Genomic DNA, 14,024 nt, shown 5'->3' with positions numbered 1-14,024 from the left:
TTGAAGGTTGAATGTTTTTATTGATTTCATTAGTGTTGCAAAGTTATGCACTCAATTGTAAAGCTTGTCATAAAAACAGCCCAGTCATTGAGGTTTACAGAAGTGAACAGTTAATATGATTTTAATCATGATTATTTGCATTGAGATCATGATGACAATAAAACGTTTTTCAGGCTGGTGCACTACAAGGCAGGGAATAAAGAAGTCATGATCTCCAGTTCAACAAGCCCCTTCTCTCTAGCTTTACATCCTCAATCACTTCCGATCAGCCAGTCTTTGAAGCAGGGCGATGACCGTGTCCTGTTTCGAGGAGAGCAACTCGAGGGCCGTCGCTATCCTACCGAGCGACTCCGCCATCCGCACCTCCCGTCTCTCACGTCTCTTCTCTCTGGCTTCCACTCTGCGCCGAGCCACCCGATCCAGGTAGGACTGCTCCTCCTGTCGCTTCAGGATCTCCTGGACCCCGGTGGTGCCGGATTGCTCCTGGTCTCCTTTCTGGTACTGTCCTTCTGAGCCGGACAACGGCGCTGCAGATAAGGTGGAAAGAGAAGACGGAACACTAGGGGGAAAAGAGGAGGCGAGGCCGAGGAGATTCTGATTGCTGCTGATTGGCGCATTGCTGAGGCGAAAGGGGATGACACCCGACGGGAAAGGATGAGTTTTACGGCATGTGTAGTGTGATGAGTGGAGGTCTGTGTTACTGGTCAAGCCAAGGGAAGGGGAAGTAGAAGCTGTCTCTGTAAAGCAAGGTGCAGAGATAAAAGGCGGAGATGGCACAATGGATGCTGGGTGAGCACTTGTGGTGACAATGTCGCTGTTGAGGACAATCAGGGGCTTGAGGTCAGGAGCTTGTGTTGGGCTAATGCTGGCTATGGACATTGAAGAAACAGCAGCGGTGCTACTGATCATTTGACTGCTGATTGTTTCCTGACCCGCCAAGTCAACACCCTCAGTGGAAGCAAAGTCCCCGTTAGGGCGGATGGTGGTGGCGGGCGCTGGAAACTTTGGCTTTGCCGCTATCTTTGCTAAGGGAGCAGGTAGGGTGGAGGCAGCGCTTCCGCCTTTGTGTCTCTTGTTGTTGATCTGAGTGCCGACCGTGTCACAGAGCGTGGCATCCATCAGCTAGGCGACACAAAGAGACAGAGAAAGAAAATAATACATCCAAGTTCTTTTTGGCACCACAGTCAGTAAATCACAGGCTGATATCTGAGCGCCGAGGACACAGCCATTCACACGAGAGGGCAGAGCATTGGTATGAAAGGCTCCATATGCTGCAGCTGTTAATTGGTTAAAGAGCTCACATTCTGCCCTTTTTGGGGTTCGTATATTTAATCTATGTTCCTACTTTTGTACGTTCACAATAGCTAAAGTCCGAAAAAAGTGTCTGTTTTCATGTACTGCTCCTCCTTGCTCCCTCTACGCTCTGAGTCCGTCAGCTGCACTCTGTTGAGCCCACACTGTTAGACCCCACGTGGGCCAAGTCTGCTCTGATTGGTCTTCCCGATCCGCTCTGTCGTTATTGGTCAGTTGCTCAGCACGCGTCTCGGAAATTTCAACATGAGCTGCAGGGCTTGCCACAAAGAGCCAATGGGCTTAGATCAGTGATCTCAGACTGACAATGACGTCGCACTGACGCATTTTTATCGAGGGGGGCAAGAACCGAGCGTTACATGCGGCTAACGCTACAGCTAACAGGAGAACGTAGGACTTTGAATTTTTGCACATAGATGAGCCTAAACATGCACAGAACACTTGGAAAACACACTAAAGAGCATATAAAACCAGAAAAAGCATAATATGGGACCTTTAAAGACTGAGCTTCCTGTACTGGGCCATATTACACAACATTGCTAATTCTACCTGCTACAATAAAACATGATGACGAGAATACTTTGGACTGGAATTATAGTCAAACCTATAGTTTATCACACAGCTTTTTTGAATACTTTAGTCTGATTGGTTAAAGACAACATTGTTATGTCTTCACAACAGACTGCTGCTTTACACACTGTTTTGACGAGCGTCCAGCCTTGATAGTAGAGATGGGACCGATTTGATCTTTAAATCAGTATCTAATTCGATATTGAAGTAATTCACGTATCGTATATCGGTCGGACGATATGCGCTATTGAATCCAACCGTTTGGAAAGTGTGGAAAGACTCCCATGATCAGACTTACGTCAAAGAACTCCCAGGACGTCTTAGCGTGGCCCGTCTCCCGGCTGCGGTCCTTCACCCTCTTGTACGTGACGATGAGGTTGTTCCACTTGCGTCGAATCTTTTCCACGGGGAGCACGTGCCCCTTGGAGGCCATCTCCTCCTGGACGCTTTGGAAGAGCTGAGAGCGCTCCCTGGTTTCGTACAGGCCCCAGCGGCGGCCGACAGCCTCGATCAGACACAAGACAGCTTTGGACGAGAAATCTGAGCCCGTGGGGAGCGTCTTTTCTGAAGGAACAGGAGGCATTGCTGAAGCTGAGAGACGACATGGGTTTAAAAACATCTGTTGGTGTCACTTCAAATACTGACTATTATTATTACTACACATTAAACTAATATACACTGAAATTCATTTTAAGGGCCCGGAAGTGTCTTGCATCAGCCAACCCCCTACAAGAGCCCATTTTATCTCATCCACAGAGTCCTTCAAAAAAATATAATCTGCTGAGCTTTTCCCCTTCAAGTTTGACCATATCATGGGAAAATATCTTTTTTTTTTTTAACTTGCTTTTTTTTACTGCAGTTATTTAGAAGTCTTCAACAACAAGAAAATAAATCTGTTAATTCTCTTAACTTAGATGCGCATACCTGGAGCTATCTTCAAGTACGTTTTCCCGTCCCCTGCTGTGGTGAAGAAGCGGTCTGTACCCACGGGGTCTAATGGTGAGAACAGGAAAACAAACAGGTTGAGACAGATTTTTATTGGTTATTCAGTGTTCTACATGGTATAAGACTGATAATAAAATAAGTAGAATGTACCAAAAATGTTTGACCCAGGGGTAGTATAAGCAAATCATAATGCACAATCAGATAAATACATATGACACTACCAAACAATACAGTGTTGCACTAAAAAGGTCAAAGGAGACGTGCACCATGTGAAACATTATTATCAAAAGAGCTCTTGTCTGCACTCACACAGCAGCACAGGAGTAGTTGTCGCGGCTGCAAGCAGCTCTGTGTCAGCCAGCTCCTCTGCAGCCTGATCCACTCCTCCCACTCCTCCTCTGCATGCGGTACTTCCACAGGGCGCAGGCGACTCCTGGCTGCCCAAATGAACCAGCGCAGATGTGTTCTCGTCGACAGCTTCGATCTTCACACGCATCGCCGCGACATCGCCGCTGTCTCCCGTCGGATTCCCCTCCATCGCTCGCTCAGACGGACAAAAAACATGAGCTGAACCGAGGGGGGGTGGAGGGGTGGGGGGGAGATTTGCTTGTCTGCGCAGGCGTTGAATTGGAAGAAAGTTTTGCGGTAAAGGATTTCATATGCGGCGACGCAGAGTTCGACCTCGGCGTTTTGCTGCAGGACTCACAACTCCCGCACGTCTTGTCAAAGTGTGTGCCGGAATAGCTTTCCCCCCCACCACCACCTTGTATGTTTTGTATGAGGGGCAGAGAAATGGCTGCGCTGTCCCCCCCAACAGCCGACGGATGCGCATGGCGGCTGCGCAGCTTGCAGTACAGATTTGCTGCTGGCAACGCTGACGTCAGCTGACCGCACGCATTCACAATGGCGGCGGTGAAGGGGGGGTGGGGGGGGGGAGCAGCCCCTAAGGAAAAGCCCCCTTCAGCCAGTAATTAAATATGAATATAATAAATAAATAATACAATTAAATTTAAAACATTAACATCAAGAGGCATCAACCTGGCTCAGCTACATTTTGATAACTAAAATATTTAACATTATTTAATTAGAATTTGTGATAATCACACCACCAATATTTAATTGATTTATTATCTGTGTCAGAACTTTAAAACACTCACCTGATCTGAATCAAATAATTTTTTAGGCTTAGCTTGCAAATAACTAGCCAACCGTAGCCTATCAACTATCATCATCCAGCTGTATGTGTCTTACCGTTAAGTGTCAGACTGGATCAATCAACAAAATACGGTTGTGCATTGTTGTTTTTAAAAGCTAATCAGCTTTTATGTTTATTTATTTATTTACTTTTTTTGATGAAACAAGGGGGGGGGGCTAACACCAGCAATGTATGTTAACTTAATAAGGACATTATATTAAAGGCACAGTAAGTAGATTCCTCAATCAATACAATGACAAAAGACGACATTGAGGCTGGAGGGGAATCATGGGAGTTCTCTCTGCTAAATGTAAATTCATATCAATGGGTAACTTGTGTCATGTGCTACAGCCAACAGGCAGCTACTAACTAGCTGGGTTAATCTTTATTTTAGTAGAACTATTATATGACTGCTTAAAATGTTATATTTAACTCAAGCAGTACCAACGTCTTGTTTGCTCATAGTTCAAGTATTGCGACAATCCCTAAATGATTATTGTGGTAAATGTTATTAGAATTGTGATCAATACTTTGTGTTGCATTTATATAGTTTCACGCCTAAAAAACAACCTGCAACACCAGCTCCCAAAAATTACAAAGATCAGCCACACAAGTGCTTTCCTTTGAGGTTCAGACAGGTCACAACTTTATTTTTCCACACACAACATTAAAAGCAATACTGCCAAAGTCTTGTGAACCCGTCTTGTTTTGTCAAAAGTGCACTCAAGTCAAAATTTAAAAAAATGTTAACAATTATTAGAAAACATGGAAACAACAATAATAAAACAGAACATAGGAAGAAACAAATGAAAATAGGCAAACACATCATGTATCATAAAAAGTTTTTCCTCATTGTAAAAAAGTTTTCATGCTTTAAATGAAAGATGCATTTGAGATTGTCAATATCACCCAAGGTAACAGGAAAGATGAATATACTGACTCCACATTCATATTTGCATGATTACACTGTTTTGCTTTTTTGACAAAGGAAGTTTATTTTCCTCACAAATCTTATATCTGAAAAGCAAAAGCTGCATGATGGTTTATATTTAAATTCATTCATTATGAATAACTATCCAATCATAAATTATCGCCTTGATTTTAAGGTGTAACCAGACCTTTCATTTTCTTAAAGCTTAATATCTTTTGTGTCGGCTCGTATTTGAGTGTGTAACTGTGATGACTTGGGGACTTGACCGTGCGTCCCTTTTATTTATTATTTATCTGTCTTGTAAACTAAGCACACTTCTGCATGTGTTATTGTGATGTTATGTACAAGAGATAACCGTGCTTAAGCCTGGTTAGTCCTGGAGCAGTGTGTGTGCTTAAGCACGGTATGGGACAAGTGTGAGTGCGCCCCATGGTCAGGGCTCCTGCCTTGCCTGCAACAAAGTTTATGCCAGGTCTTAAGGTCTTAAAAATTCTTATTTTAGTCCAAAACCATTTCAGTTAAAGGCCTGTAACTTATCTCTTTGTAAATTGAGATTTAATTAAAAAACTAAAAATACATCAAGGCTGTAACCCACAATAATAATCTATTTTTCTCCCAGTACCTGAGTGTGTGAACTAAACACCGTTCATCAGTCATTACTCTCTTCACGTATGTTGAACACCTTCTTGAGTTCACTGTCAAATAACTCCTTCAGTTTGTTGCTCATGGTTAGGAATCCATCATTCTCCTGCAAGAGAACATAACAGTACCTGTCAGTGTTTACTAAAAAATGACATCTTTGATATTGATACGTTGTTAGCGCGTTTGCTTACTAGGTTGTAAAAAGCACTGTTGGTAAATATGAGCTGAACGTCAGACACAAACTCCCCAACAGTTTGGTAGAGGTTGTTCTGGAGTTTGTCAGTCACTTTTCCAGTCCACATGGGCATTTGGATGATGGTGGAGTAGTCTTTCAACTGTGGGTGCAAAGCAAAAACGTAAAAAAAAAACTAAAGACTCATAAAACCCTCAGCTTCATATTAAGTTTGCATCAATTTCAGACTTCAATTAACAAAAAACTGAAAGTGCAATCCCACCAGTCTCCAGGTTATTAGTACTTCTTATTGAATAGGAAAATCATCAAAAGGAGTATGGTAACAGAAAATATCGAAGACTTACATAGAGGCTTGGATTTGTAGCAAAATGTTGTTCCTTATCAGCACTGCACAGATATAGGAGAAGGTACTGGCACCTCTGTTGATGGCAGGAGGAAAAAATAAATGATGGCAAAAATAGATATGAGATACAGTGTAACAGATAGAGTCATAGATTATGCCTACCTTCATGTGTTGTGATATCTGTTCGGACATTGCTGCTTCCCTTTCCATTTCTTCCCTGAACATCCACTTCTGAGCTGTTCTGAATTCACAGAAGGTACACATCCAGCGGCTTTTGTCCCTGCTCTCAGTCAGAAACACACACACTTGTAAAGTCAAACATTTATCAGTGTGTTTCAAAACAGCATATGCCACTCATATGCCACGGCATTTGCCGGCCTGACACAGCACATGAGTGGACCAGAACGGCATGTGCCACTCATATGCCACGGCATGTGCCACTCAAATGCGACATATGCCGTGGCACATGAGTGGACCAGAACAGCATATGCCACGGCACATATGCCGGTCAATCAATCAATGATAAACTTCAATTTTAAGCTTTAAGCTCACCCTAAAATGATGTCGACAGGAGGGAGGTGACATTTCTGATGGAAAGAGAGAGGGCATATATCACACACCACCAACTCTTCTCCTTCTTCTCTTTTACAGATGAAACACTCGTCATCGTTCTTCTGATTCTCCTGCAAGGTCAAACACCACAGCAACTCTGTTTACTTCACATCAATAGTGCTGCAATGGAAATCGGTTTATTCATGCAGAACAAAAGTGGATGTAGCAGGCAAAAGTGCAGCTTGAAGCTGAACCGGGAACTTACCAAGTCTTTTAACCCTGGCATGCACAGTTCGCAGGAACAATTCAGTGAGTGCATTTGCAAGATTCTTTCCTGAAAAACAGAAAATAACAGTTTCTTTCACTTTGTAAGGTTGTTTTAGATTTGACAAACACTGTCCCTCTCTCTGACACTGCTTTTGAGGAAGTGAGAGCTTTTCAAAAGGGTTGACTTTAGGTTCTGTGGGCTGTTTTTTACTGGAGATGTTCAAGGCAAGTTGACTAAATAATCAAACGTTGTCGCCCTCACTAGTCAGCACCAGAATTACAAATCTATAAAATGAATGAGTGTATTTTTATTCATGTAGACCCACAATGCCAGTAAAATGTTGTGTCTAAGCTGTAACGCAGTCACTGGATGGCGCTTTAGCTCTGATTAATGGACCTGCTTTTCCTGTTTTTACTGCCCAGCACAATAGACAGATGACATTTCATAGCAGCAGTGCAGGTAAACTGGCATTTAACCAATTGAATAGAGCAACAGGCAACCAGTCAGCACAGACATGTGGAAGTTAACTTGCATGGAGGACTGAAGGCCGGTTGTTAAGATACCCCTCAGTAATTTAAAGAGCCCATGTTATGCCCTTTTTGGGGTTCGTATATTTAATCTATGTTCCTACTTTTGTACGTTCACAATAAAAGTGTGTTTTCATGTACTGCTCCTCCTTGCTCCCTCTACGCTCTGAGTCCGTCAGCTGCACTCTGTTGAGCCCACACTGTTAGACCCCACGTGTGCCAAGTCTGCTCTGATTGGTCTACCGATCTGCTCTGTCGTTATTGGTCAGTTGCTCAGCACGCTTCTCGGAAATTTTAACATGAGCTGCAGGGCTTGCCACAACGAGTCAATGGGCTTAGATCAGTGATCTCACACCGACAATGACGTCGGACTGACACATTTTTATCGAGGGGGGCTAGAACTGAGTGTTACATACGGCTAATGCTACAACTAACAGGAGGAGGTAGGAGAAACACACTAACACACTTGGAAAACACACTAAAGGGCATACAAAACCAGAAAAAGCATAATATGGGACCTTTAAGTGACATTCAAAATAGCCTTTAGTTCTCTTATTGAAGAATGTGATGAACTGTTTCAAATAGCAGTTGAATAAGCTACACACAGTGTGGTTTGGGAGAGTGACAAGCCATGTTAAAGGTGTAATACGTAGAATTTTTACACTTGAATATCTACATCCATTAAAAGTTGACTAGACCTACCGTATGTTGTATTTTTTGTTGAGTACTTACATTAAATCGGATTTTTCCAACAGTAAATCCATAATTCTATAGTTTTAAAGACTTGTGTCTTTCATGGCGGCCGCTATTGACAGAGCTGTCATGACAGACACTTCATGTTTATCGTTGCCATGGAAACACCGGAAGGGTGGTGGTGGGGGGGGGGGGTTGCGGTAGCAGAGAGATTCAGCCATGACATCATCTTTTGTTAATATTGTGATTGAGAGCCCCCTGCGGTGGCGGAATTTACTTACTGTGCGTGTTTTCTTACCTTTACACTAGTCAGCTTGCGTGAATTTAGATTACTGTGGGGAAATTAGTCGCTAGGAACATCCCTAGATTTAAAAAGAATGTCCCTTCTCAGTAGGGATTTCAGATTAGACTAGACTTTGATGACACACCTCCCAGACCCCCATTACCTCTGTGAGGACACAGAGCGGGTTTCCCTCCCACATGATGTCTCTCCTCCACGAGGGATCTGTCTGATGTGATGCCCACGTAACAAACTCCAACGGGGTCATCCAGCTTGTCTCAGTCCGAATACTTTTCCCACAATCCCCTGGCGGAGAGAACATGTTCAGAAGCTGCGTCTAGATGGCTTATACAAAGTTAATTCTACTGACATTTAATGGGCTGCACCACAGACGTGTTCAGGTCAGAGACAACTTGAACTATTACAACTGAATTAAAAGAAAATGAAAGCATAATTATTTACACATTGGACAGATCAAGAATTGCATCCATATTTCTGTTCATAACTTCAAAAAGGGAACAAGTAGTCGAAGCTTTGTATCCAGTTTATCTGACAAAACCTGATGGGGTTACCTGATGCAAATCGTTTCACATGTAAGGTGGCAGCTTTAGTCCCACATGTAACGTTGAACACCTTTTTGCTAACGTCAGGATGCTGCTCAGCTTGTTCCACCTCCTGCTCTTCCTCATCTGTAAATGACAAATAAAAATGGGGGCGCAGATGGCCTAGCAGTTAGGTGACGTCCGATGTATGAAGGCTATAGTCCTCCAAGCGGGCAGCCAGCGTTCAAGTCCGACCTGTGGCTCCTTTCATTGTCATTCCCCGCTCTCTCCCGATTACCTACACTATCCACTGTCCTATCAAATAAAGGCAAAAAGCCCTAAAATAAATCTTTAGAATATAAATAATAATAACAAAAATAATAGTAGTAGACAGTTAGACATTGACTTTGTGTTGATGCTGTGTTAGGATACAAATCTATTCATTTCTGTTATAATAACATAATTTACTTCTTCCCCAGCTCCCCCTTTGTAGAAAACAGCACCTGAGACATTTGCTTTTCGACTTGAAGAACCCTGCTCTTCCTCCTCATCTTCCTCCTCATCTTCCTCCTCATCTTCATCCTCATCTTCATCCTCATCTTCACACACTAAGAAAGGAGGAGGTGATAAGCAATTGTAAAATTATGATGTATGGAAAACGACATGGAGAGATAGAAAGAGATTGATAAAAGAGAAGTCGATTTTGATAGATATAAAGACAGACTTATTGACTGAACAAACCTGTGATTAAATCAGATGGCGATAGCAACCTCTTTGCCTACAGGCATAAAAATAAGAGCACAGAGTAGATCAAAATCACCGAAAACAAAACAAAGTCTGACTGTATGTGTGTGTTTTTGATTTATTTTGGGGCATACCGTTTTTCTCCTGACTATGAAGCCCGCTGAGTTCAGGTGACCTTCCTGCAGGAAAAACAAAATCAAATACCATCAAGCTTCAAATAAAGGCCCATCAAAATTTAAGGCTCAGTCTCTTTTACTAGCCTGGTGTTTCTGCACGCACATCTCAGTTAGAGGCCACTTTGCATTAAGTGTTGATAAAGTTTTGGATCAAATGATAACAGCAACTTACAAAAAATAAAGACGAATTTGTGCTTGTTTAAGAGATGGAAATAAAGGTTGACATAGTGCACAAGAGGGTCTCTCTCTCTCCCCTCACACTGATGGGCGGTCTTACAAAGAAAGATCCAATTAGTGATTAGTGATTAGTAATTGAATTTGTTTTATCGATATCCTCGTTTTGTACACATTGAATTATTCTTTCTGGTATAAATTTACAGTTTTAAATTCTTTCCCGTCTTTGCTGTGCACAAGTTTTGTTTGAACATACTAACAGGCCCGTCTCGTATTGATGCTTGTGCTGAATAAAGGCAGGGTCACTTCAGAGTCTGACTTAAATCAAAGGTTGGGATATTAATTGAAGTTTTACGGTAAATTCATTTCAAAGGGCCCAACAATCTGATTCCACTTCAGTAAAAGAAGAACAATCTTAACAAACCTTTATAAGTTTTCCAAGGCATACATTCGCACATCGAATGCTCATCTTCCAGTTCCTACAGTTCTCCTTCCCTGCAAAGCTCTCAAACTGAGGGGGGGTGAACCACTCTCTGCCGACTGCAATGCACTTCTCCCCTGAGACAACAGGAAGGTGTCGATGTCAACAACATCCACTGAGACGGTCAATGTCACATTTGTTTCCTCAGTAATAATTACAATTAAATGTGTTAATGCTTTACAGGATACAAAGTAAAAGAAAACACAAAAACAGACAGATAATCAAACAAGAAGTAAATAAAACACACAGATTTAAGACCCCAAACATCATTAAAAACACTTTATATCAATAATAAGATGATGTAAAAGTACAACAAAGTCAGCGGTTACGTAAAAGCCTGATGATAAAAGTGAGTCGTATAATGAGATTTTAAAAGGAATTTCTTAGGGTTTTCAAATTTGCAGAAAACTCCTGAAAAAGAGCATGTGTGAGTGCAAACAGCCATATTTTTCCCTCGGACTTCACCCGGAGTTTCTCCTGCCAGACCCCTGGTATTTTTTCCGCAGCGAGTCCGAGTGAGCTGATGTGAGAACGCAGCAGGATGTTATATACTGTGACTGCTGCACTGGCACCCTAACAGAAAGGTAGCAAAAACTAGAATGTAGTGATCGGTTATTTTGGTTCCATTCCCGACTTTTGACAGTGAAAACACCAATGAATGCGAACCGGACTGGTTAGTGGAAACAGGCCTTTAGGAGGGCCCTGCTTGGAGATCTCAGGCAGTGGTCTGGGACTAAGCAGATCACAGAGGTAGGCTGAATCCTGGCCTTTAGAAACGAGCATTACAACTCAAATCCTTCTAAAACTCACAGAAGGGATTCAAGTACCGGTTAAATATGGTCCCTTCTCTTGTCATGTGTTAAACGCCTGGCAGCAGTGTTTTGAATTAATGCAGTGTTTGGATGTTCTTATTCATGTCCAGATCAGGTGAATACAATAATTCCAAGCGATCAAATCTGATTTAAGATCCATTCTTTACATGATGCACAGTGTTTCTCTTCTTCTCTTTAGATAACACTATAGAAATAGTGTTTCTTTTTCTCCATTAGATACTCTACAGTCGACTGACCTTTCGCCAGTCTGTCTCTGTTCAGCATCCCCTCCTTCTTTCCACAGGTCACAGGTATCTGAAACTTATAGATGGGCCAGGTCCAAATCTCGCCTTTCTCGCCCCTCTTCAGGGGAGAAGCTGTAAAATAAAAAACTCAATTCAAATTCAAACTTGGAAGTATTATACGGTCAGTTTTACAGAGCGGTGACTTACAGAAGACTACTTTCTTGGATCTTTTCCTTTGAATTGGGGTTAGCTTACATGATGAAACAGACGGCTCCTCCCCCTCATCAAGCACAATCTTTCTCCGTTTCTTCTTCTTTTTTACTGAATTTGCTTGGGTCTCCTCTTCCTCCTCATCTTCTGACATTTCCTTCCTTTTCCCTTCGGCTGACTCTTCCTTTTCAATTTTCTCAGGCAGTTGTTTGTAATCACGGAAGGATCCTGCAGGTGAATTGTTGTTGATGGATATTAGAAATATCAAGTCCCAACAGACACAAATGAAAACAAAATTCTCAAAGTCTCTCAAGTCACATAGTTCACAAAGTCTGCCGGGGGGGGGGGTCGTGCTTAAGCATGCTACAGGATAACTTTGCATAGTGGGAGTGCGCCCTAAATGTGAGAACATTTCCCAAACAGACTGACTAATATAAAGAGCTGTGAAGAAGATTCACAAAACAATAGTTTCTTACCGTCCAGGAGGCTGTTGCGAAGTAATCGAAGCTGAGGATACTGGTTCATGATGGTCTCCTTGAAGACGCAACTCCAGAAGACTTTAATGTGCTGGGATTGATTTTTCTCCAACCAGCTGAGAAGATCATAGAGCGCTTGTTTTATTCTATCTTTGCTCTTCATGCGAGTTAACTTCTGCACGCACACAAAAGTAGAAAGATGATGAGAGTGAAGAATATGATCCGATGTCAATTTCACAATCCATTTTTTGATTACTTTAATGAAGTGTAACAAGTATTTCCCCCCCCGATATTTTACAAGATGTCAATGTAACCTAAGGATTCTCCATGGCCTTTGCTCTTTGAAAAAGTACAAAAAAAGCAAAACTATTGTGTAATTCTAAGTTCACTTTGTCACCTATTATGGGGATAAATATCTCAAATAATTACATGGCTGTGATAAATACTTGATTCTGATTAGCCAATTACACATAGACACTGTCCAATCCCTCTAGAGAAGCAGACTATTGCTAAGAACAAAACAAAGTGTTACTATGAAGAGCAGGCAGTTGTTAGGAACACAGGTCTAATCACAGATCCTGTTGGACTAACTGTAATCATGTCAATCCGTCTGTGTGTTTATTGTGGGAGAAGGAGAAGACAACAGTGGGAAAAAAAGTGGTTAAACCTAAAAAATGATGACTCAGTAGTTCAGGCTATTCACAAAATTCAGCTGGTGGAGACAGAGGGGGTCAACATCTAATTTCTGCCCTGGGGCCCTTTAGGGGGTTTATCCAGCCCTGTACAGTTTAATCAGTTTAATTGTTGAAGAAGATGAAAACTGGAGGTCATTTTGACTCATTTTGGTTCAAATAATCATTCAGCTGTTGAATATAGTGGGTTACGGTGTGTAAGTTTTGCACATGGCCCTGTTAAGAAATCTCTGAGGCCTGCAAACTGCTGACCAGTCTTGCTGTTCCCGCTTTTCACACAAGCGCGCATTTCAATCGGGGGGGGGCTGTGAACGGCAGTGACAAATGCTCAATGTTTCCACTTCAGTGTCTTACCTTGTAGCTGTCTTCCGGTATCAGGTTATGATCCCTGAGCTGGTTTATGAAGACGGTCGGACTCTCATAGCAGGACATTTCTGTTTTGTGACAGTGAAAAACCTGCAGCAGTTCCTCTGTCTCCAGGAAATCCAGCGGGTCCATTGTCGTGTCGCCCAGTACCTTTCTCCTTTAATTCACCCCCCCCAAAAAAAAAATCTGTTACAGAAAGCTTCAAACTACTTCAATGCTTACTTTTTGTGGCATTCCAAGTACTGCATTGAAAATGGTGTTATATAACCCCGCCGATGTAGGCCTATCGTGCAATTATTCATTCATTCCGCATCAACAGTTCTGTTAAGTATTAAGTTATAAAGTAAAAGTACAATAATGAAGGTTTTACCGCACTGCTTCTGAAATCAAAACAAATAGTGGGTAGCATATTACGTAAATCTAATCTCATTCGACCATATTTTCTTCCCCACAAAATGTTTTCTCAGTTCCTCCCTTCTGTCACAACCCCTCTCTGACGTTTGGAAAGTGAAAGTAAAGTTGCCTCGACGCAGTTCTTGACAGTGTCAGCAGGGGGCGGCAAACACCACAGAGTTATCTGTAAAATCCTTTCCATCTTTCTATCTCCGGACTTCTATAATGTGTAGACTTTATTGTTTTTTTTATTTTTCTTTGAT

The 14,024-nt window shown here is 42.1% G+C and overlaps 2 protein-coding genes across 6 annotated transcripts; both read right to left on the bottom strand.

Moving 5' to 3' along the window:
- si:ch1073-357b18.4 (uncharacterized protein LOC797129 homolog) lies at positions 1-3,694 on the bottom strand. 2 transcript variants are annotated; one of them, XM_020659024.3, is made up of 4 exons: positions 3,136-3,694; positions 2,806-2,874; positions 2,180-2,472; positions 1-1,122 (listed from the first exon to the last, which is right to left on the bottom strand). In XM_020659024.3, exons 1-4 carry the CDS (start codon positions 3,362-3,364, stop codon positions 256-258), a joined length of 1,458 nt encoding a protein of 485 aa, XP_020514680.2. In that variant the 5' UTR covers positions 3,365-3,694; the 3' UTR covers positions 1-255. The 2 variants fall into 2 exon arrangements, with proteins under 2 accessions (XP_020514680.2, XP_065820450.1); XM_065964378.1 differs by having other exon boundaries at positions 2,180-2,445.
- A 944-nt stretch (positions 3,695-4,638) lies between these two features.
- On the bottom strand, positions 4,639-13,861 carry LOC109976681 (nuclear body protein SP140-like protein). Of its 4 annotated transcripts, none has more exons than XM_029275937.2 (16): positions 13,357-13,861; positions 12,311-12,485; positions 11,832-12,062; positions 11,637-11,756; positions 10,511-10,644; positions 9,871-9,915; positions 9,734-9,770; positions 9,496-9,600; positions 9,023-9,139; positions 8,599-8,756; positions 6,948-7,016; positions 6,683-6,813; positions 6,293-6,410; positions 6,132-6,206; positions 5,786-5,929; positions 4,639-5,700 (listed from the first exon to the last, which is right to left on the bottom strand). In XM_029275937.2, exons 1-16 carry the CDS (start codon positions 13,498-13,500, stop codon positions 5,602-5,604), a joined length of 1,902 nt encoding a protein of 633 aa, XP_029131770.2. In that variant the 5' UTR covers positions 13,501-13,861; the 3' UTR covers positions 4,639-5,601. The 4 variants fall into 4 exon arrangements, with proteins under 4 accessions (XP_029131770.2, XP_020482352.2, XP_029131771.2 ...); XM_020626696.3 differs by having other exon boundaries at positions 8,617-8,756; XM_029275938.2 differs by having other exon boundaries at positions 11,880-12,062.
- Positions 13,862-14,024: the final 163 nt, after the last annotated feature.

This window comes from Labrus bergylta, chromosome 16, assembly GCF_963930695.1.
Source record: "Labrus bergylta chromosome 16, fLabBer1.1, whole genome shotgun sequence".
NCBI classification, from domain to species: Eukaryota; Metazoa; Chordata; class Actinopteri; order Labriformes; family Labridae; genus Labrus; species Labrus bergylta.
The sequence above is the reverse complement of the archived record's forward strand: the minus strand, read 5'-3'. Positions and strand labels throughout refer to the sequence as shown.

Coding starts and splice junctions, on each gene's coding strand:
- si:ch1073-357b18.4 (XM_020659024.3), bottom strand. CDS start 3,364: ATGGAGGGGAATCCGACGGGAGACAGCGGCGATGTCGCGGCGATGCGT. Junction 2,473..2,805: donor GTACTTGAAGATAGCTCCAG/GTATGCGCATCT, acceptor GTCGTCTCTCAG/CTTCAGCAATGCCTCCTGTT. Junction 1,123..2,179: donor CGTCCTGGGAGTTCTTTGAC/GTAAGTCTGATC, acceptor TGTGTCGCCTAG/CTGATGGATGCCACGCTCTG.
- LOC109976681 (XM_029275937.2), bottom strand. CDS start 13,500: ATGGACCCGCTGGATTTCCTGGAGACAGAGGAACTGCTGCAGGTTTTT. Junction 9,916..10,510: donor GCCTTGGAAAACTTATAAAG/GTTTGTTAAGAT, acceptor TTTTTCCTGCAG/GAAGGTCACCTGAACTCAGC. Junction 9,601..9,733: donor GCCATCTGATTTAATCACAG/GTTTGTTCAGTC, acceptor CTCCTTTCTTAG/TGTGTGAAGATGAGGATGAA.